This window comes from Bombina bombina, chromosome 11 (assembly GCF_027579735.1).
Source record: "Bombina bombina isolate aBomBom1 chromosome 11, aBomBom1.pri, whole genome shotgun sequence".
NCBI lineage: Eukaryota > Metazoa > Chordata > Amphibia > Anura > Bombinatoridae > Bombina > Bombina bombina.
This window is the reverse complement of record NC_069509.1, coordinates 71,791,744-71,815,817: the sequence shown is the minus strand read 5'-3', so window position 1 is coordinate 71,815,817 and position 24,074 is coordinate 71,791,744. Positions and strand designations below refer to the sequence as shown.

General features: G+C 41.1%; 1 protein-coding gene across 1 annotated transcript; it reads right to left on the bottom strand.

Moving 5' to 3' along the window:
* Positions 1-1,197: 1,197 nt before the first annotated feature.
* On the bottom strand, positions 1,198-3,042 carry LOC128641677 (dual specificity tyrosine-phosphorylation-regulated kinase 2-like). Its single transcript, XM_053694209.1, has one exon. It carries the CDS (start codon positions 3,040-3,042, stop codon positions 1,198-1,200), a length of 1,845 nt encoding a protein of 614 aa, XP_053550184.1.
* Between the last annotated feature and the right edge of the window lie 21,032 nt (positions 3,043-24,074).

The window sequence follows — 24,074 nt, the reverse complement described above, 5'->3', positions numbered from 1 at the left end:
GAGGGGCTGGCTGGTCTGTGACCAGGTGCTGGCTGGCAGAGAGAGGCTGGCTGGTCTGTAAACAGGTGATGGCTGGCAGAGAGAAGCTGGCTGGCAGTGAGGGGCTGGCTGGTCTGTGACCAGGTGCTGGCTGGCCGAGAGAGGCTGGCTGGTCTGTGACCAGGTGCTGGCTGGCAGAGAGAGGCTGGCTGGTCTGTGACCAGGTGCTGGATGGCAGAGGGAGGCTGGCTTTTTTGTAACAGGTGCTGACTGGCAGAGAGAGGCTGGCTGGTCTGTGACCAGGTGTTGGCTGGCAGAGAGAGGCTGGCTGGTCTTTGGCCAGTTGCTCGCTGGCAGAGAGAGGCTGTCTGGTCTGTGACCAGGTGCTGGCTGGCAGAGAGGCTAGGTGGTCTGTGACCAGGTGCTGGCTGGCAGAGAGAGACTGGCTGGCAGAGAGAGACTGGCTGGTCTGTGACCAGGTGCTGGCTGGCAGAAAGAGGCTGGCTGGTCTGTGACCAGGTGCTGGCTGGCAGAGAGGGGCTGGCTGGTCTGTGACCAGATGTTGGATGGCAGAGAGAGGCTGGCTGGTCTGTGACCTGGTGCTGGCTGGCAGAGAGAGGCTTGCTTGTCTGTGACCAGGTGCTGACTGGCAGAGAGGGGCTGGCTGGTCTGTGACCAGGTGCTGGCTGGCAGAGAGAGGCTGGCTGGTCTGTGACCAGATGCTGGCTGGCAGAAAGAGGCTGGCTGGTCTGTGACCAGGTGCTGGCTGGCAGAGAGAGGCTGGCTGGTCTGTGACCAGGTGCTGGCTGGCAGAGAGAGGCTGGCTGGTCTGTGACCAGGTGCTGGCTGGCAGAGAGAGGCTGGCTGGTCTGTGACAAGGTTTTGGCTGGCAGAGAGAGGCTGGCTGGTCTGTGACCAGATGCTGGCTGGCAGAAAGAGGCTGGCTGGTCTATGATTAGGTGCTGGCTGGAAGAAAGAGGCTGGCTGGTCTGTGACCAGGTGCTGGCTGGCAGAGAGAGGCTGGCTGGTCTGTGACCAGTTGCTGGCTGGCAGAGAGAGGCTGGATGGTCTTTGACAAGGTTTTGGCTGGCAGAGAGATGCTGGCTGGTCTGTGACCAGTTGCTGGCTGGCAGAGAGAGACTGGGAAGAGAGAGAGACACAGAAGATGTAGAAGATGGCACATAGCATACCTCAGAGATGTTGTCTACACTGAGCTCTTCAGAAAGGACATGACTTGCACCTTGTTGGCACAGTCATCTCTGCCTCAGACTTGCTGGATGCTGAAGATGGTATATAGCACCCTTCAGAGCTCTCTGTGCAGGATGTAGAAGATGGTACATAGCATTCCTCAGAGATGTTGTCTACAATGAGCTCTTCTGAAGCATCAAAGAAGACTGATCGCAAGGAGCATGATTTGCAGCTTGTTGGTTCACTGAGCTCCTCTTCATCAAATATGTAAGCTGGAATGGAGACGACATCATAAAATCCTGGCAGTTGATTTAGAAGCCAAGGATGCCTTAAAGCCTGCTCTGGTGTCATTCGTAAATTAGGGTCCCATTCCAAACATCCTTTCAAAAATTTCAAAAACAGTGGATCATCACAGCCATTCAGTGCAACTCCCCATTCTCTACTTCCAGGTGGGCCTCTGAATTTGCCTGTTAAAGAATAACTACCACTGAGTTTTACAGAGCCGTCTTGTGAGCATGTAATATTACAATATTTAGGGTAACCTTTCTTACTGAAAAAACGGTTAACTCTTTTTGATGAATCCATCAGCCGCTGAGGTGGCATCCCCAATAACTCTATTATACATGCCAACTGATCGTACTCATCTTCACTATAAAAGAGTGGCACACCAGTAAATAACTCTGCCATAGTGCATCCGAGGCTCCACATATCCATTGGCATTCCACAATCAGCACCGAGAATTACTTCTGGTGCACGGTAGTAGCGTGTCTGAATCCAAGGCTCAACATCCTCACCATCATACCGGCTGAAACCAAAATCAATTACATTAATTTCACTTCTGGAAGGTTGTTTCAATATAATATTTTCCGGTTTTAAGTCACAATGCATGATTTTACTTTTGTGCAAACCATTCAAGCAGTTCAAAGTGGAATAAGTGAAATCACAAACTAAAGGTAAGCTGAAACCTTGTCCTGTTTTATCCATCTGATCTTGAAGGCTCATGTATAATAGCTCAAATGTCATGCAGACATGATTTCGAAAAATAAAATGATCCAGAATATGTATCACATTCATTTTATTATCCTCGTCTTGTTTCCTGAGGACTTCCAAAATGTGGATTTCACAGGCAGCTAGATACCAAGCTGTTTCATTATTCGTAACCATTTTTAATGCCACGTGTTGATGTAGCTTATGATCATAGACCTTGGCAACTTGACCAAATCCTCCTCTCCCAATGGCCATTAGAAATTCATATCTGTATGCAATGTGGTCATTAGGTATGTGCAGGTAAAACCCTCTTTTATCATCAAAACCTCTGTTATATGGGTCATTACATTTATGTTGATGTTTATCTGCATTTTGACCCACAAAAAAGATTTCAGTGTAATTTAAAATTTCAAGATGTTCAAAAGAGGTTAGCATATCCTTGTAGCATGCTATTGCTTGTCCAGGTGTTAATGGGTGCCTTTCTAAGCTTGATGAGTGCCTTTCTAAGCTTAAAGTTGAGGGACCTGCATTACAGGTTGACTCTTCTTGGTGTTGTTTACTCTCAAGGCCATAGTTATGATCGTTGACATTTTCTGTGCCATTTGTTAGTGCTCCATTTTCAAGTTCCTGTTGATCAGTGTCTTCAATCACACTGTTTGTAATATCAACGTTTCCTATGCAAGAAACTGTCTGTCTAAATCTCTTCCAAAGTCTCCTAAAAACATTGGGTCTGTTTTGTGTTGAAGGCTTTGATCTTCTCAAGAAGCGGCAGCTGAAGAATGGAAAGCGTATGCATGCCGTATCCTCATCAAAACTGTTGGTTGTATTTCCAGTCACAGTAGATGTGACAGACTCAAGTTGCTCAACACTATTACATTGACCAACCATTTCCTGTCAGTAATTACCCATAGAGGGAGCGCAGCCTTTTTCAAAACAATCACAATTGAATTCTCAGTAAGTATTTGTAGACCTAAAGGCTGAGTTTGCTTTTTCCTACTCTATTGTTATTATGATGTCATAACACTGCACTATATTGCATTGTCATAGTAGATCAGATTCCAATTCAGCTTTGTCTACACATTCCACAGCAACAATGCAGCTATGTTACAGTTATGATATCATAAAAGGAAAAGGGTTGCAGCATAAGTGATAACTCTTCTAGCAGGGCAATGTACACCTGCATATACAATATGTAACTCCTTCCACACATATATTGCCCCATTCAATTAAACAAACCTAGTGCCCCCTACTGGTCAATATAATTGCAAGACATACCCTTGAAAAAGTATTTTAATCATTGAAACATTGACAAATCCATTTTCATGTTCATTCCCTTTGGTTTCATAGTATCCAGTTAAAATATCCAATAAGCCTTAGGTTACTTTAGAACATGTTCCCTATCACATTCCCCATCTCAATCTGTGCATTCATTATTTGATATCTCAGTTGCCTTACAGAATAACCAGCTGTTAAAAAGTGATGTGCAAATAGGACAGTTTAATTATTTCCCCTCATATCACTCTTGTGTTCAACTATCCTCTTGTGTGGATTCATATTAGCTCATGGATAAATAAATAGATAAAAGACAGGGAGCAGCGAGTAGTAGCAAATGGATCATAATCAGATTGGATAAAAGGTAATCAGTGGAGTCCCACAAGGATCAGTACTAGGCCCTGTTCTTTTTAATATTTTTATTAATGACTGAATGATATTTTTGCAGATGAAACAAAGTTGTGTGGGGTCATTGGGTCAGAGCAGAATAAACTTGATTTTAAAGGGGATCTACACAAATTAGAAGAATGGGCAGGTAAAAGGAAAATGAGATTTAATGCTGGAAAATGCAAAGTTCTACATTTTGGAAGTAAAATACCCAGGCAATCTGTTATTTAAATAGAACTAGACTTAGCAAAACAGAGGAGGAAAGTGATTTGGGAGCAATAATAGATAACAAGCTAAAGATGGGCACACAATGCAGGGCAGCGGCTCCTAAGGCTAATAAGATATTAGCATGTATTAAAAGAGGCATTTATTCAAGGGAGGAAAGCATAATTCTGTCACTATATAAATCCCTGGTAAGACCTCATCTTGAATATGGATTGCAGTTCTGGGAACCAGTCTAAAAAAAAGATCTTGCAGACAGTTCAGAGATGGGCCACAAAACTAATAAAGGGAATTGAGAATTTGCTTCATTCTTTAGATATCCCTTGTTGAAGAAATAGCAATGCACATGGGTGAGCCAATCACATGAGTTATCTATATGCAACCTCCAATCAGCAGCCCCTGAGCATATCTATATATGCTTTTCAACAAAGGATATCAAGCGAATGAAGCAAATTAGATAACAGAAGTTCATTGGAAAGTTGTTTAAAATGGCATGCTCTTTCTAAATCATAAAAGAAACAAATTGGGTTTCATGTCCCTAACACTGTTACGCTTGCATAAAAAGTTGCACAAAACACTTCAAAAATACATTTAAAAGTACAATTACACTCATAGGCCCCTATTTATCAAAGTCTGGCGGACCTGATCCGACAGTGCGGATCAGGTCCGCCTAGGGTTGCCACCTTCAATACTGAAAAATAAGGGACGCCTGCCGCAGCGGGGGCCTCACCCCTCGGGGCCACGATGACCACAGGCCCGATGACGTGCCAAGCTTACCCAATGAGAACCCCTTAAAGTATACATTGAGAACTTGCTTTTTCCCATAGGATGCATGCAGCAAGAAGAATGTGCAGTTGTCACATTGTTAATGCCATGCAATATAATTAACCTTCTCACTGCCAGGGATTTTATTTATATCAGTTATCACGTTAAAGCAATATTTATTATTGGGTTAGTGTGTTACACACACACACAAAAAAAATCTAATTTATAGATTCACTAAAATACAAACATGCTCAACATTAGCCATGAATTTGCCTTGTCTCTGCAATACTCCCACACTGCATTTACCAAATTGTGTCCTAGACACTTGTGCACCCTGTAGCAAAACTCAGTAACTAATCCTTTTTTTCATATCGCCAATGGATGCCTTGTGACAAATGGTTTATGGTAACAAGATAAAATATGGGCAAATGTATGTAGGTGGCCCAAATAACTATGCCAAAAAGGATCCAACCAAGGACTTGCACTGCAGTGTGATCAGGGACAGAGTGGTATAATAAAAATATAAAAAAACACAGTATGGGGATTTCCTTTTATATATTACTGTAAGCAGAGACTGGGTGTGTAGTGTAATGTTACCCCTCATACCAGCATATCCGTTCATTCTCCAGTACCCGAACCCATTGATGTTTTACCCCTCCATGAGGCACTCCCTACCCACCCCCATCTGAACAATTTACATTTTAACCACTTTCTATAAATGCCCCAAATACTGAAATTTAACCCCTCTCCCCATGCTGAAATCCAATATACAATCAATAACCCTTTATTTCCCCTCAAGCTCTCCTGATCTCAGCCCTTTTACAGTTGCCCCACCACCTCCCTTGTATGCTCAGAAGGGTAACTAGTACCCCATCAGGATCCCTTAAATCAGATCCCAAATAGTCCCCACTAACGTCCCCTTCTTCATATTCAAACATTTATTTTGTCTGATGTTATAACATCATCACAGGGAAGTTGCACCCTTTACAATAAATTGCACATATACTTTGCAGCTCACCCTCCGCCTGCAGAGCTCCAGCACCACAAATACAAAGTAATTGTCCTCAAGGCTTGAAGAACCCATGAAAGCCCACAATGTGCTTATGTGACAGGCTGTGGTGAATGGCGATCTTCATGGTTTGGTCATCTTGTCCTTCTGATACGGCTTGAGCAGTAAGCTCTTGGGCACGATCTTGCCGGCCAGGACCTCCTGTACCCGGGTCTCTAAATCACTGATCTCATAACATTTAGCAAAACCTCCTTTGCCTAGAAAACGGCCTCTGAGAAACCTGCGGTGGGTGCGGGGAGGATCAACCAAGATTTCAGGTTTCTCTCCAGCCAGGGGATGCACGTTGCTTTACTGGAGTGCGGGATGTGTGAGCAGTGAGTACCTGTCACTCCCTCCTCATGACTGACTTCCTGCTGCAGCTACTTGACACAGCAACATAGCTGTAAGGTTGAGACAACCTCTGTGAGCAGCTCTCCCCGGAGTAACGTGCCGCCTCACACACAAGCACAAGTCCGACTGCGGCCACAAATAACCCGGATCCCAAGAGCACTTCCATGCCTCATACTCATCACTACTAAAATACGGGACAAACCCCGTCCCGTATTGATTCAAAACGGGACGCTCTATATTTTTCTCAAATACGGGACAATTCCGTATTTTAAGGGACGGGTGGCAACCCTAGGTCCGCCAGAACTCGCTGAATACGGAGAGCAATACGCTCTCCGTATTCAGCATTGCACCAGCAGCTCACAAGAGCTGCTGGTGCAACGCCACCCCCTGCAGACTCGCGGCAATCGTCCGCCAGCAGGGGGTGTCAATCAACCCAATCTTACTTGATCGGGTTGATTTCCGGCGATGTCTCTCCGCCTGCTCAGAGCAGTTGGACGGGTTGTGGAGCAGCTGTCTTTGAAGACTCGCCAGAAACATGGCCGTCAATGTCCTTCCGGAGCTTGATAGATAGGCCCCATAATAACACCATCTTATAAAATTATTTAATTTTTTTTTATCAAAAGTTATAAGGCTCAAAGATATGAGGTCTGTCAGAAAAAAAGGCAGGCAAAGGGCTTTAACATAGAGATACATACATATACATGTCTAAATATGTAACTGTATGTATATATTTGTATATATGTGTACATATTTATTTCTATGTGTATACATGTATTTACAGACATATATACACATATAAACACATAAATACATATGTATACATATATAGATATAGGTGTGTGTGTGTGTATTTACAGACATATATACACATATAAACACATAAATACATATGTATACATATATAGACATATATACACATATAAACACATAAATACATATGTATACATATATAGATATAGGTGTGTGTGTGTGTATTTACAGACATATATACACATATAAACACATAAATACATATGTATACATATATAGATATAGGTGTGTGTGTGTGTGTGTGTATTTACAGACATATATACACATATAAACACATACATACATATGCATACATATATACACATATAAACACATAAATACATATATATACATATATAGATATAGGGGTGTGTGTGTGTGTGTGTATATTTACAGACATATATACACATATAAACACATAAATACATATGTATACATATATAGACATATATACACATATAAACACATAAATACATATGTATACATATATAGATATAGGTGTGTGTGTGTGTATTTACAGACATATATACACATATAAACACATAAATACATATGTATACATATATAGACATATGTACACATATAAACACATAAATACATATGTATACATATATAGATATAGGTGTGTGTGTGTGTGTATTTACAGACATATATACACATATAAACACATAAATACATATGTATACATATATAGACATATATACACATAAAAAACATAAATACATATGTATACATATATAGATATAGGTGTGTGTGTATTTACAGACATATATACACATATAAACACATAAATACATATGTATACATATATAGATATAGGTGTGTGTGTATTTACAGACATATATACACATATAAACACATAAATACATATGTATACATATATAGATATAGGTGTGTGTGTATTTACAGACATATATACACATATAAACACATACATACATATGTATATATATATATATATATATATATATATATATATATATATAAGTGCATGGTTGCCATTTGCAGTCATGTAGCTGAAAATATGAAAAACATATTTATGCACTGTTCATATTTAACTTGAAAAATGTCACATTCCAATGTTCTTCACATAAGGAAATATGTTCTATGTATTTCTAAGTAGATATTCCAGTAGAGGCTCCTCCATGGGGCATAAATACTGCTTTAGTACTAGTTTCGTTTTCAGGAGGGAGTTGGGTTGAAGGTTAGATTAAAATAATAAAAGAAAACATAAAATTAAAAAAAATGTCACAGGTGTTTTTTGAAATATGCCCTGTCTGAGAGCACTTTACACATGCTCTGTCTGCCCCAAAAAAGAGGTTTCTGACGTCATTCATTTAGTTTCCTTAAAGACGTTTAGAATTAGATGACCTTAAAAAAAAAAAAATCATTGGCTGCCTGGGTTTTGCAGATACACTGAGCGCAACCAGGATCAGTGGAACCTCCACTAGTGAAAGCTGCCTGAGTGTTGCGGATAAATTGAGCGCAACTAGGAAAGGTACAACTGCTCCTGATTTGGGAGAGAGCTCTGCAGAGCCCGGTGCCTCTTCCACCATGGAGCTGTGCCTGGCAGTGCTAATACTACTGTGAGTAACTATCTGGGGTGCATGGTGTGCACTTTGCCCCTGGAATTACTTTGTGCCCTGCATGATGGGACCTGCAGATCGCTGCCACCTCTGGACATTATGTGGGCCATGACAGAGCAGAAGGGTAGGAATAAAAAGCAGAAACAGGTATCCTCTGATACGCTAGCAATTTTCAAAGAAATAATTAAAGCAGCAGTTTGCAGGTAGCGCTGAGAGTGGCTACGGTGCAAATTAAAGTGGTAGACTTAGATGGAATGAAAACAAGAGGGCATGAAGGCGCGGCATAGAGCATAGTAAGCAGACACAGTCAAAGTCACAAGCCAAACAGGTGTCGCTGTATACACAAACCATAAGACTCCCTCTGTTTTCTGGCTGGTTCCTCAATCCTCCTTTTGCCTTTAAGATAATCCCAGGGGTCTCGATGTGTCTCCAATGCTCTACCTCCCAAACAGGGTGTGCTTCTCTCCCATACCACAGTGCATCTTACATTAGAGGCATCCGAAAAAGCCGCCAACTCTGACCGAGCTCCTCTCAGGAATCAAGCGGTCCCCAGGCACAACTATGTGTAGCCTCATTCTCACTGCTGTAGACATCAGAAGGGTAAGCATGGGACTGCTGGATCCATGGGTTGCATGAAGGTCCTGTAAGTAATTAAATAACCCTCCTTCAAAACTTAAAATAAACCCTCATATAATTAACTGAAAGAACTGTACAGGTATTGGCACAGCAGAAATGTGCAAACATTGTGGGCAGAGTCATATGGGGTGGAGCTTTATTTCATGGGCTGGGGTTTAATGACCCACTTCCTTCAAAATTCACCATTCGCCACTGAGATATTCGTGTATATATATATATATATATATATATATATATATATATATGTACTGTATATATATATATATATATTTATATATATATATGTACTGTATCTATATATAATCATCTATATATAGTAGACATGTGCAATTCTTTTTGGCTGAATTTTGGCCAATTCGAAAATTTTAATGAATCCGAATTTCTGAATTAGCACCATAACTAAAATCCCGAAAAATTCCAAAAATTAATAAATCAGTTTCCGAATTTTCAGATCCATTCTTTATTCATATTCGGAATTTTTCATTGTTTTAATCTAAACCGCAGTTCCCCTGACATCGCCAACACTAACTAAATCTATTAACCCCTAAACTGCCATTCCCAAACAGCGCCAACACTAACTAAACCTATTAACCCCTAAACCGACATTCTCAAACATTGCCAACACTAAACCTATAAACCCCTAAACCGCAGTTCCCCGACATTGTCGACACTAAGTAAAACACTAAATAAACCAATTAACCCCTAAACAGTCCCCATGACATTGCTGACACTAACTAAAGCTATTAACCCCTAAACCGCAGTTCCCCGATATCACCGACACTAACTAAATGAAATAAAAATAAAACCTAAGCTAGCTACAACTATTTACTAACTACCTAGTTAAAATAAATACAAACTTATCTGTGAAATAAAAATAAAACCTAAGCTTAAACTAAAAAAACTACAATTACAAAAAATAATAAACACTGAAATAAAAAAAAAAAAACTTCCATTACACAAAATAACAAACGAAATTATCCAAAACAATAAAAATTATTCTAATGCCCCATTTAAAAAAAAAACACCCCAAAATAAAAAACCCTAATCTATAATAAACTACCAAGGGCCTTAAAAGGGCCTTTTGTAGGGCATTTCCCTAAAGTTAACAGCTCTTTTGCTAAAAAAATTACAACAAACACCCCCTAACATTACAAACCCAAACCCCCCAACCGACAAAATAAAAAAAACCTAATTAAAAAAATCCTAATCTACCCTTTGCCCTGAAAAGAGCATTTGTATGGGCATTGCCCTTAAAAGGGCATTCAGCTCTTTTACTGACCTTAAAAGGGCATTCAGATCTTTTTTGGCCAATTAAAATAAAAAAAAGCCTGTAATCTAAAAAAAAAAACACCCCAAAAAAACAAAAGAAATATCTATCATTAACCCCAAAATCAGTACTCACAGTTACTGAAGTATCCATCGTGGGACCGGCATCTTCTATCTTCATCCCAGTGGAGGCGTAGTGGTCAGTGGATGCGCGGAGGTCCAGGCGGAGTTCCATTGGTCCGACATGGAGGTACTCTTCATGCGATTGACCGGTGCACACTGAAGATTGAATGCAAGGTACCCCTTTTATATAGGGGTACCGTTGCATTCTTATTGGCTGAAAATGTTTAATTAGTCAATAGGAATGAGCGCTGCTTAAATCCTATTGGCTGATTCAAATCAGCCAATATGAATGAGAGCTGCTTAAATCCTTTTTGCTGATTTGAATAGCCAATAGGATTTAAGCAGCTCTTATTCCTATTGGATGATTCAAATCAGCCAACAGGAATGAGAGCTGCTTGAATCCTATTGGCTGATTTGAACAACCAATAGGATTTAAGCAGCTCCCATTCCTATTAGCTGATTTGAAATTTTCAGCCAATAGGAATGCAAATGTACCCCAATATACAAGGGGTACCTTGCACTCAATTTTCAGTGTGCGGCGGTCGATCGCATGAAGAGGACCTTGACATTGGGCCGATGGAACTCCGCCTAGACCTCTGCCTCCATGCATCCACCGACCGCTCAGCCTCCGCTGGGATGAAGATGCCGGTCCCGCGATGGATACAGATGGAACTGCCTGGATGAAGATGCTTTGCCGCTGGGATAAAGATCTTTCACCGGTCTTCAGCAACCGTGAGTACCGATTTTGGGGTTAGTGTTAGGAATTTTGTTTGTTTTTTTGAGGTGTTTTGTTTTTTAGATTAGGGCTTTTTTTTAATGGGCCGAAAAAGAGCTGAATGCCCTTTGAAAGGCAGCGAAAGAGCTGAATGCCCATACAAATACCCTTTTCATGGCAATTGGTAGATTAGGTTTTTTTAGTTAGGTTTTTATTTTTATTTTGTGGGTTTGGGGGGTTTGTAATGTTAGGGGGGGGTTGTATTTATTTTAGCCAAAGAGCTGTTTAACTTAGGGCCCTACAAAAAGCCCTTTTAAGGTTATTGGTAGTTTATTATAGATTAGGTTTTTTTTCTATTGTGGGTTTTTTCTGTTTTTTGTTTTAAACGGGGTATTAGAATAGTAATAGTTTTTATTATTTTGGATAATTTTGTTTGTTATCTTTTGTAATTGTTTTTTTTTTATTTTTAGGGGGTTTTTTTTAGATTAGGCATTTTTTTATTTTTAATGGGCCAAAAAAGAGCTGAATGCCCTTTTAAGGGCAATGCCCATACAAATGCCCTTTTGGGGCAATGGGTAGATTAGGTTTATTTTTATTTTGTGGGTTTGGGGGGGTGGGGGTTTGTAATGTTTGGGGGTGTTTGTTTTTATTTTTTTGAAAAAGAGCTGTTAACTTTAGGGCAATGCCCTACAAAAGTTTTTTTATTTCGGGATGTGTTTTTTTTTTTTTTTTAAATGGGGTATTAGAATAGGAATAATTTTTAGTGTTTTGGATAATTTTGTTTGTTATTTTTTTGTAATGGCATTTTATTTATTTTTGTAGTTTTAGTGTTTATTATTTTTTGTAATTGTAGTTTTAATTTTTTTAGTAATCTTACGGCTAGATTACGAGTTTTTCGTTTTGAGCTGTGTGGTGCTAACGAGCAGTTTATGCTCACCGCTTTCTTACAGACCCAGACAAGAAGTGAGTGTTGAGCAAAATTCTGCTCCTTACCGCACTCCAATACCAGTGCTGCTTACGTTAGCGGTGAGCTGGTGTAACGTGCTCATGCATGATTTCCCCATAGGAATCAATGGGGGGAGCCGGCTAAAAAAAAGTCTAACACCTGCAAAAAAGCAGCGTAAAGCTCCTTAACGCAGCCCCATTGATTCCTATGGGGAAATACATTTTATGTCTACATCTAACACCCTAACATGAACCGCGAGTCTAAACACCCCTAATCTTACACTTATTAACCCCTAATCTGCTGCCCCCAACATCGCCGACAACTACATTATAATTATTAAACCCTAATCTGCCGCTCCGGACACCGCCGCCAAGTACATTATACTTATGAACCCCTAATCTGCTGCACCCAACATCGCCGATACCTACATTATATTTATTAACCCCTAATCTGCTGCCCCCAATTTCCCTGCAACCTACCTACACTTCTTAACCCCTAATCTGCCGCCCCCAACGTCGCCACCACTATAATAAACATATTAACCCCTAAACCGCCGCACTCCCGCATTGCAAACACTAGTTAAATATTATTAACCCCTAATGTGAAATATTCATATTTTCATGTTGGGTGAGTGCACTTGTGAAAATATGTTTAGGTTTGCACATGAGTAGAGTGTTTTTTCCCCACTTTTCCCTCTCTATGGACTTCTATGGGGGAATATGTTAATGCATTTGCGATATTGTAATCAGCTTTTTGCACTCGTTGGGGTAGTGTGCAAGTGAAAACTTTTTACTTTCAAGTTGTAATACGTGCAGTATCCGACGCTCGCAAAAAAGTCGAGCATAGTTAGCATGTATACAGGAGAGATCAATAGCGCTCCACCCGTAATCTTGCCCTAAGATCCATGTGGGCGCCCTATGTTGGGGAATCTTTAAGGAATACCCACGAAAGGATAGATGAACACAAGAGTAGTATCGGGAAGGAATAACATTGCTCCAGATGTGGCTTCAAAAGCGGAGGTCTCCAGTGAACCTAGAAGGATGGCCTCTTAACTTGACAAATATGCTAAGAGGTAGTGTAGTTTGCAGAAATCAGAGTTTCTTTGGTTGGGTTTTTGTTTTGATTTTGCCATTTTATGTAATGTGTAAAGTATTCCAAAAGTCCAGGGTAATTAAAAGTCATCTAGGGTGTTTCCTTCAATAGTGAAGGAAAATATTGAGAAGGAAATCAAATTTGGCCATATTGAGGGTCCATCCGAGGTGGTTCTTTTCCCTGATTTGGTGGTGTCACTATTCGGTGTGGTGCCTAGGAAAGAGGTTGGAAAGTTTAGGATGATACATCTTTTATCCTACTCAAAAGGGAAGTCCGTGAAGGATGGTATTGACAAAGAGATGTCTTCAGTGTCTTACATATAATTTTATAAGGTATGAGTCTTGTGAGGTAAGTGAGGCATGGGGCCTTTTCCCAGTTCATCTGGCCTCCCATTGGATGTTGGGATGTTTCTTTGAAGGGCATTTCTATGTTGACCTCTGTTTACCAGTGGGAGGATTTCATATGAATACTTTGAAATGTTCACCAGCTTCTTTGAATAGGTGGTTAACAAAGGTGTTTGGTTGTGCCTCCGTCATTCACTATCTGGATGATTTCCATTTGGTGGGCCTGGGTGTTACACCTATCTGTCAGCAATTGATGAAAGCATTATACAGCACAATACAATTGTTTGGGATACCCGTAGCACTGAAAAAAATCTGAGGGCGAGTGCCAAGGGATAAGGTGGAGAGCTTGTCATGGGACATGTGGCAATGCTTGTTTGCCCAAATGGTATCTTTAAAACAAATCCAGTCATTGCTGGGTTAGCTGAATTTTTGCATTCAGAATTATAGTGATTGGAAAATAAAATGCAAATGACTATCACTAACCAGAGCAAAATGTGAAGTGTCGTAATCATTCCATTCACCTTAATCCATGCATTAAGGAAAATCTGAATGTCTGGGCTTAGTTTCTGAGCAGTTTCAATGGCACAAATATCTTTTATAAGTAGTCATGTGCACATCGGAAAAATTCGTTTCGGTTCGTTTCGGACGGATTATTTATTTATTTTTTTAATTTCAGTTCGGATTGATTCGTAAATTTGAAAAATCGGTATGTGTTATGTTGATTCAGATGGTTCCAAGTTGCGCAAACTGAATTATTTCACTGTTTTATTTTGATTAGTCCATAGCCATTCGAATGCATTCAAATACATCTGAACTAATTCGGATTTATTTGTTACAAATGCATTCGGATTAGTTTAGTTGCATTGCTATGGTAATTTGGAAATTCAAATCGATTCAAATCTCAGAATTTTGCGAATTCGTCCAAATTTAGATTCGGAACTAAACAAATAACACATGTCTATTTATAAGGCTAGGGCTTTAGCATCGGAACTAGGACTGTTTATGGATGCTGCTAGGGAAGTTGGATTTGGGGCATTTTTCAGAGGTGGCTGTATAGTTGGTATGAGTATGCATTTTTTTTACTAGAATTGTTCCCGGTAGTGATTTCATTGCTTGTGTAGAGTCAGGAACTGGCGAATAGTCATTTTCTGTTTTTGTCTGATAATTTTAGGGTGGTTACGTCCATTAACCGTTTGAGTGCTAAGTACTTTCCCACCTGGGTGCTAAGATTTTTTTATTATTTTTTTTTATTTTTTTCAGACCCACAGAAAAGGTTAGGTGATTACCTTTCCAATGGTGGGTCTTGGGGGTATGTAGCTGCTTAGATGCCTGAGATACAGGCTTCTAAGCAGCATGACCCCTGCTCCTATACTTAACATTGTTAAGTATAAATAAAGTTGCGTGGTGACGTCATCACATTATTTCACATGATGTCACCACGCAAAACGGGAAGCCCTGGTGATGCCTGTCACTCTACAGGCACGATTGCCAAGGTAGGAGCGGGTGGGAGCCCCCAGATCTCCCTCAAGGTGGGAGAGTGCTGGTGACGGCTCTGAGCCGTCATAAGCACCAGAGTGGGAAACTCTGTGACGGCTCAGAGCCGTCATTAGCACTCAAAGGGTTAATACATTTTCAGCTTTAACGCTTCCAGTTATCAGACTTTTACGGGTGCTTACGTTGCGGTGCATGGAATTAAATGGGCAGTGTAGGGCTAAACATTTTCCAGCGGTCTGTAATTCTATTGCAGATTCTCTATCTCAGTTTCAGTGGGATTGATTCCAAGAGATTATCCCACATGCTACACGATCGGGAAGAGATTTTGAGTCCTGTTTATTTACTGTTGCTTTTGTTTTGTCTTTTTTAGTGCCTTCCGAGTATCTGAGCCAGTGATTTAGAACTGGAAGGTTATGGTTGGTTTGCAGAAGGAGCATTTGAGAGATTTTAGTTGTTATAGGTCGTTTTTTCTAAGGATATCTAAGTCTGATCAGTTTGGAGCAGCAGATTATTTTATTGTTGGATTTAGTTGTTTTGTCCATGTCAAATAGTGCAGTGGTACTTGGTGGGTCATTGTTATTACATAGGGATGGTTGTGCATTGTTGCAGTTTTAATTTGTGGCCATATTGAGGAGATGTATATACAGGGTGGTGCTAAGTGAGTTTGGGTCTCATTTGTTTTATATTGGGGTCGCCACTGATGTGGTATATTTGGGTCTGGATGAGAGTGTTGTCCATAGTCTTGTCGGTATTTATTATTTTCTGTTGTTATTTGTTTCAGGTCCAGTTATTCTGTGGATTATTGGGCATTAAATAGTGTATTGGACTGGAAGAGCAGAAGCAGTACGTGATAATGAAGTACAGTTGGTTTTTGATCAAAATGTGGTTGTAATAAAATGGTTTGAGGTCCATTGACTCCATTAGGAACAGGTACTCTTAAAAGTTATGGATTATGTTAGTATGTTTTCTCCCCCTGATGTTTTATTAGTTCATGCAGACAGTAATGACTTGGATTGGTGAGAATTATTAACAAGGATTAAGAAAGGCTGGGTAAACTGTTCCCCCAATTGGTTCTGGCTTAATCATTTATTGTTCTTCACATTGTGTGGTGTGCAACTTAGGATACTAGTCCGCCCGACATCGCTAAATGCTGACAACATACGCTGTCGGCATTTAACATTGTGCAAGCATTTCTCATGAAATTTTTGTGCAATGTTGCACCCTGCACATTCGCTGCCAATTGTGCACTAGCAGTGGGTGTGAATCATCCCAATCGTATTGGCTCGGGATGATTAAGGAGATAAGGAGTAGCAATCTTACTACCGCTGCTTCTTAACTTAAGTTTCCGGTGAGCCGGAAACTTTGGGGCGTAGAAAGCAGCGTCCACTGCTTATTAAATCTACCCCATAGGATGAAGCTCAAGTAAGGTGGGGTAAAGGGTTTTTTTTTTGCTGGATTTGCAGGAAGGCATCCAGAGTGCAGTGCAGAAGCTGGTCTGGGGTTTCAGCCCATCTTTTGGGGGAGTGTCTGCCCTCCTATTAGTGTTGCTAAGAAGATAATGGCGCCTTCCCTCAAGGGGTAGAGAAGCAGGGTTGGTTAATCTCGACATGAGTGTAAAGCTTACAGCTGGGTGACAGATATAGGAGGCAGGTGACAGTATTATTATGAAGGTTTTCTGAAAAAGGGCATTGTGTTAAAGGACCAGTCAACACAGTAGATTTGCATAATCAACAAATGCAAGATAACAAGACAATGCAATAGCACTTAGTCTGAATTTCAAATGAGTATTAGATATTTTTTCTGACAATTTTAAAAGTTATGTCTTTTTCCACTCCCCCTGTGCCATGTGACAGCCATCAGCCTAACACAAATGCATACACGTACCATGTGACAGCCATCAGCCATTAATTATACACACTTATTCTTGCACATGCTCAGTAGGATCTGGCGACTCAAAAAGTTTAAATATAAAAATACTGTGCACATTTTTTTAATGGAAGTAAATAGGAAAGTTGTTTAAAATGGCATGCTCTATCTGAATAATTGAAGTTTAATTTTGATTGAGTGTCCCTTTAAAGAAATACCTAAAATTGACATTCACGTTGTTATTTATATATATATATATATATATATATATATATATATATATATATATATTATATATATATATATATATATATATATAAATAAATAAAATAAAGCTGACACCATTTTATTTCTAAAAGAGAGTTGCTGTGGCCGATAATTGATGACTACAGGGATCAAGCAATCTCAAAACTGGGGTTAGAGGAATTCCTTTAGTGCTGATGAAATTTTAGGGAACATGTGCCCTCTACTAGCAAATGGTATCTCTAGCTTTTAACCATGAAATAAATAGTATTTAGTACTGTTTAGGGTCAGTTAACACTTTTGTGATTATAAGACATTTCTGTTATCTTGCTATATAAAATAACATATCAACCAAATCTAAACAGTTTTATAACAAATAAACCACCATTTGCCTAATTTCGAGGGGACAATCTGTGCCAGAATCTACAGACAACAAGAATAGTAACAATCATTTTATAAAATGCATTATTTTGCAGTTGTTATCTGATAAAGTCAATAAGGGAAATATATTTGGCATTCTTAGCCTTGAGATGTCAACAGGGTGCATTTACAGTTCTGAGAATAATAAAATCCACATTTTTCAGAGGTAAATTTATATGAAAAGAAGGGGAAAATAAATGTTTCAGACATTCTATGGGGTCAATTTATTAAAGTCATACACTGTCCATATTCAGCAGGGGGTGTCAATCATCCCGATCGTATGGGATCAGGCGGATTGTTGAACGCAGCCTCAGAGGTGGCGTATGAGTTAAGGAGCAGCGGTCTATAGGCTGCTTCTTCTTAACTCCTGTGCATTGGCCCAATTCGGCCAATAATAAATTGACCCCTATAAATCAAAGCAAAAATATAGATATTAGATATGTTTTTATCATTTTCAACAATTTATCATCCACTTTTCTGACAATAGATGCATCAAATCCTTATAAATGTTATGACTACTCAGAAGCAACTAATAAAAGGAAGAATGGACAAAACCAACAAGCTTATTACTATTCATGATATCGTCTCTCTGATTCTGGTTTATTACTATGTGGCACATTTTATTTGACACAGTTAAATGGGCATATTTCGTTGGCAAAATTTACAGTGAAAAATTGGGCATGGTACATATTACCTGGCACACTTCATCATAGCAATCATCTGGTATATTTAACACTGGCACATACTATTTGGCTTCTTTCACTGTGAAAATTAGCTGTCATATTCCTTGATCAACTATCTGACACATTTCTTTATCAGAGCTGACAAGTAACACTATGTGATAATGTGACACACTATTTTGGTCTTTTCTCCAGATTACAATATGGATAATATTTTTTTATTATGAAATGTAGGCTAATGATCAGGGGAGTAAGACCTAACTTGCCCCCAGGGCTGGTACTGTGACAGTGCCCCCCCCCCCCCCACACATTTCAGCAGTGCCCTTTCTGGCTATGTTTAGTGATATAAAATGAAACAACTTTGAAATATATTTTCATTATTTATTCTCTCCTCCTCTGTATGTAATTGTGCTCAGAAAATAAGTAATTTCTAATTCTCAGAACTTGAAATGCACCTGCTGACCTCTCCAGGCTAACTCTGCTACATATCTATTCCTAATTAGATGTATCAGATAACTCCAAAACTATGCATTTTATACTTATATAATTATAGTTGCTAGCATTGTTGTCTAAAAACTCAAGTCCTGTTTGTATCCTCCAAATAAGGAATTTGGCTATTTAAAAACTAATTGCAGCAGAAAGGATGTTAATTTGTTTTAAAAATGTTAAGACTTGGCTGATATGTTACATATGAATATCAATTTAAAAATTCAAAGAACATTTTCCACTATATAAATAACATTGGAATGTGAAGTATTTACAGTAAATACACAGTAAAAAACATTCGTAAATATTGTTATAGAATTATTATTTAGACACACACACACATGTGTTTCAATCAGCCAATAGAATGCAAGCTCAATCCTATTGGCTGATTGCATCAGCCAATACAATTGAACTTATATCCTTTTGGCTAATGGATGATCCTAGTATGTCAGGAAAAATAGTATAGACCAGCTACTACCCTTTACTTAAGCAATTGCACTGAATCGTGTGTTTTAGATGGCAATCCCACAATTTGAACATTCTTGAACATCCGCCGTAGCTGTAAATACTTGCTGTTCTTCAAGGAGTCCCATTATTTGCGGATCAACACCTCCTGGGTACACCTTCCAGGGTGTTCGTCTCCTCTGTTCAATGGTACATTTGGGTTTCGATGAATACGCCACCTGACATTTCCTCAAACGACATCCCTTCCTCCCAAAACTGCATAAGGGTAAAATGCCTCCGCCTGGTAGGCCTATAATATCTTGAATTGGCTCCCTCACTGAAAAAACTTCTGAATATGTTGATTATAACCTTAGAAACTTTCTTGAAACTCTACCCTCTTTTGTAAAAGATTCATCAGATGTTTTAAAAAAACTTGAAGGCCTCTCTATTCTTGAATACACTTTACAAGTAGCAATTGATGTGGACGGACTATATTCTTCTATTCCACATGATAGAGGAGTGGAAATATGTAGATTCTTTCTTGAACAGAGAGGTCAAAAATATAATGAACACACACATTTTGTTGTCTCCCTTCTGAATTTTTTACTGGGACATAATTATTTTACGTTCAATCAGAAGATTTATGAACAAATCCTAGGTACAGCCATGGGCACTTGTTGTGCACCAACTTATGCATGCCTGTACCTAGGTTTTTGGGAAAAGTAAGTCATTTGGGATGGCACGTACAAAGACCATATAGGATTATGGATACGCTTTATAGATGACGTGTTACTGCTCTGGGAAGGATCAGAAGAAAAGTTAGAAGACTTTATGAAGTCTCTGAATATTAAAAATTATAATTTAAAATTTACTTTTACTTATAGTAAAACTGAAATTAGTTTTTTGGACTTAACCATAAGGAATGAAAATCAGTCTATTATTACTGCCACTCATAGAAAAGAAACAGCATGGAATACACTTCTATGTGCTGACATTCATCACCCTTCTCATTTACTTTATAATATACCACACTAGTACTAAAGCCTGTGTACGCTGTGCAGTACAGCGGTCCCACCCCTTGCTCTCTCCCCCCTCTCTTTTGCTCTCTCTTCCCCCCTCTCTTTTGCTTTCTCTCCCCCCTCTCTTTTGCTTTCTCTCCCTCCTCTCCTTTGCTCTCTCTCTCCCCTCTTTTGCTCTCTCTCTCCCCTCTTTTGCTCTCTCTCTCCCCTCTTTGGCTCTCTCCCTCCTTTCTTTTGCTCTCTCTCCCCCCTATTTTGTTCTCCCCCCCCTCTTTGGCTCTCCCCCCCCCCTCTTTGGCTCTCCCCCCCCCTCTTTGGCTCTCCTCCCCCCTCTTTGGCTCTCCCCCCCCTCTTTGGCTCTCCCCCCCTCTTTGGCTATCTCCCCTCTTTTGCTCTCTCTCCTCTTTTGCTCTCTCTCTCCCCCCTCTTTGGCTCTCCCCCCTCTTTGGCTCTCTCCCCCCCCTTTGGCTCTCCACCCCCCTTTGGCTTTCTCCCCCCCCCCCCCTTTGGCTCTCTCCCCCCCTTTGGCTCCCCCCCCCTTTGGCTCTCTCCCCCCCCTTTGGCTCTCTCTCCCCCCTCTTTGGCTCTCTCCCCTCTTTTGCTCTCTCTCCTCTTTGGCTCTCTTTCCTCTTTGGCTCTCTCTCTCCCCCCTCTTTGGCTCTCTCCTCCCCTTTGCCCCCCCCCTTTGGCTCTCCCCCCCTCTTTTGCTCTCTCTCTCCCCTCTTTGGCTCTCTCCCCCCTCTTTTGTTCTCTCCCCCCTCTTTGGCTCTCTCCCTCCCCCTCTTTGGCTCTCCCTCCCCCTCTTTGGCTCTGCCCCCCCCCCCTCTTTGGCTCTGCCCCCCCTCTTTGGCTCTGCCCCCCCCCTCTTTGGCTCTCTCTCCCCCTTTTTGGCTCTCTCTCCCCCCCTCTTTGTCTCTCTCCCCTCTTTTGCTCTCTTCTTTGGCTCTCTTTCCTCTTTGGCTCTCTCTCTCTCTCTCCCCCCTCTTTGGCTCTCCCCCCTTTAGCTCTCTCCCCCCCTTTGACTCTCTCCCCCCCCTCTTTGGCTCTCCCCCCCCCTCTTTGGCTCTCTCTCCCCCCTCTTTGGCTCTCTCTCCCCCCTCTTTGGCTCCCCCCCTTCTCTTTGGCTCTCCCCCCTTCTCTTTGGCTCTCCCCCCCTTCTCTTTGGCTCTCTCTCCCCCCTTTGGCTCTCTCCCCCCCTTCTCTTTGGCTCTCACCCCCTTCTCTTTGGCTCTCCCCCCCCTTCTCTTTGGCTCCCCCCCTTCTCTTTGGCTCTCCCCCCCCCCCTTCTCTTTGGCTCTCCCCCCCTTCTCTTTGGCTCTCCCCCCCCCTTCTCTTTGGCTCTCCCCCCCCTTCTCTTTGGCTCTCTCTCCCCCCTTTGGCTCTCTCTCACCCCTTTGGCTCTCTCTCCCCCCCCTCTTTGGCACTTCTCCCCCTCTCTCCTGCTCCCTCTCTGGCTCTGTCTTGAAGCTCTTTCCCCCCCTTTGACTCTCTCCCCCCCCTCTTTGGCTCTCCCCCCCCCTCTTTGGCTCTCTCTCCCCCCTCTTTGGCTCTCTCTCCCCCCTCTTTGGCTCCCCCCCCTTCTCTTTGGCTCTCCCCCCCTTCTCTTTGGCTCTCCCCCCCTTCTCTTTGGCTCTCTCTCCCCCCTTTGGCTCTCTCCCCCCCTTCTCTTTGGCTCTCCCCCCCTTCTCTTTGGCTCTCCCCCCCCCTTCTCTTTGGCTCCCCCGATTCTCTTTGGCTCCCCCCCTTCTCTTTGGCTCTCCCCCCCCCTTCTCTTTGGCTCTCCCCCCCCTTCTCTTTGGCTCTCCCCCCCCCCTTCTCTTTGGCTCTCCCCCCCCCTTCTCTTTGGCTCTCTCTCCCCCCTTTGGCTCTCTCTCACCCCTTTGGCTCTCTCCCCCCCCTTCTCTTTGGCTCTCCCCCCCTTCTCTTTGGCTCTCCCCCCCCTTCTCTTTGGCTCCCCCCCTTCTCTTTGGCTCCCCCCCTTCTCTTTGGCTCCCCCCCCCTTCTCTTTGGCTCTCCCCCCCCTTCTCTTTGGCTCTCTCTCCCCCCTTTGGCTCTCTCTCACCCCTTTGGCTCTCTCTCCCCCCCTCTTTGGCACTTCTCCCCCTCTCTCCTGCTCCCTCTCTGGCTCTGTCTTGAAGTCTTCACATCGCGGGACCCCGCCCGGCCACGCCCCATCGCGGCGGCACCCGTCCGGCCACGCCCTATTGTGATGTCCGGCCACGCCCCCATCGCAACGCTCCCGTCGGCCACAAACAGCTGTGAGGTCTGGGGAGCGTGTGGCCGCTTCTCACGCAGCACACCTCACAGCTGTTGAGTAACTCGCGCTCCATATCTCTTGCCACAGGCTGTTTCAATCAGCTTACCTCGCGCTCCCCAGACCTCACAGCTGTTTGTGTACCTCGCGCTCCCTATCTCAAGGCCAAGTGTTTGTCTCTACTGCGCATGACGGCTTCAGACAAACACTTGGCCTTTTATAATATAGGATGGTCAATAACTGAGACATAGATGTAATTGTACAAAATTAGACACTTTCAAAATGGAGATGAGCGATCTGAAACAAAGATTCAAGGAACGAGGGTATTCACAAGATTGCCTAAAAAGGGCTTATAGTAAAACAAGATACCTGGATAGACAGGAAATTCTATTCAAACCCAAAAGTAATGTGAAAGATGATGTGAAAGATGATGTAGTAAGGTTTATAAGTACCTATAACGATTCCTGGGCAAAAATAAGATCTATTCTTGTTAGACATTGGCATGTTTTAACCCTTGACTCTTCAATAGCAAAATGTGTAGGTACTGTACCACAAATGACAGCCAGAAAAGCACCAAATCTTAAAGACAAACTAGTTAAAAGTCACTTTGTTTTAAATAGAGATAGCAACTGGTTATCGCAATATAAAAAATCTGATGGTAATTTTCGCTGTACAAAATGTTCAGTTTGTAGAAACATGGCAACAGGAAATAAATTCATTGATAAGTATGGTCAACAATGGCACACTCAGGGAAATATAAATTGTCTTAGTGAAGGAGTAGTTTATTTAGTCTACTGTAGTTGTCCTTGTTATTACGTAGGAAAAACCTACAGAGAGTTAAAGGAAAGAATTAAAGAACACAAACGAGACATAAAAAATAAGATAATAGATACTAGTAGTGTAGCAAGACATTTTTGTCTTAAACATAATAGTAACAAGCATGAACTCAAATTTAGGGGCCTTCAGAAAATTGATCTTCAAGAAAGAGGAGGCAATCTAGACAAATTACTATTACAAAATTAATGTAAATGGATCTTTAATTTAAAAATGCTCGCACCACTAGGAATGAATGAAGAAATAAATAATGCATGCTTTTTGGGTGAGTGAATAATTTGAATGTATCTTATAAAATCTTTCCTGAATAAAATTAAATATTGTATTGATTATGAGGAGGGGGAGTAAAATATATCAAAGTCCCAACTCCAAGTTAATTTTCTATATGTATTTTATAGATACAATAAAAAGCATATGTCAAAAATTAGACAAGCTTTAAACGTATTGCTATGATTGTCTATAAAAATAGTTTATTCAAAAACTGTCTATCCATTATGAACTATGTAATTGATATAGCTTATATGATTTTTAGGATTGCAGTTGTATTTCTAAGGTATCTTAGAGTTTGTAGTATTATTGTCTGCTAATAAAATACTCACAATGTAACAAGGGGGAGCAAATGAATAATACTGGATTAA

Excerpts from the sequence above, each read along its gene's own strand:
- LOC128641677 (XM_053694209.1), bottom strand. The coding sequence starts at position 3,042 with ATGGTTGGTCAATGTAATAGTGTTGAGCAACTTGAGTCTGTCACATCT.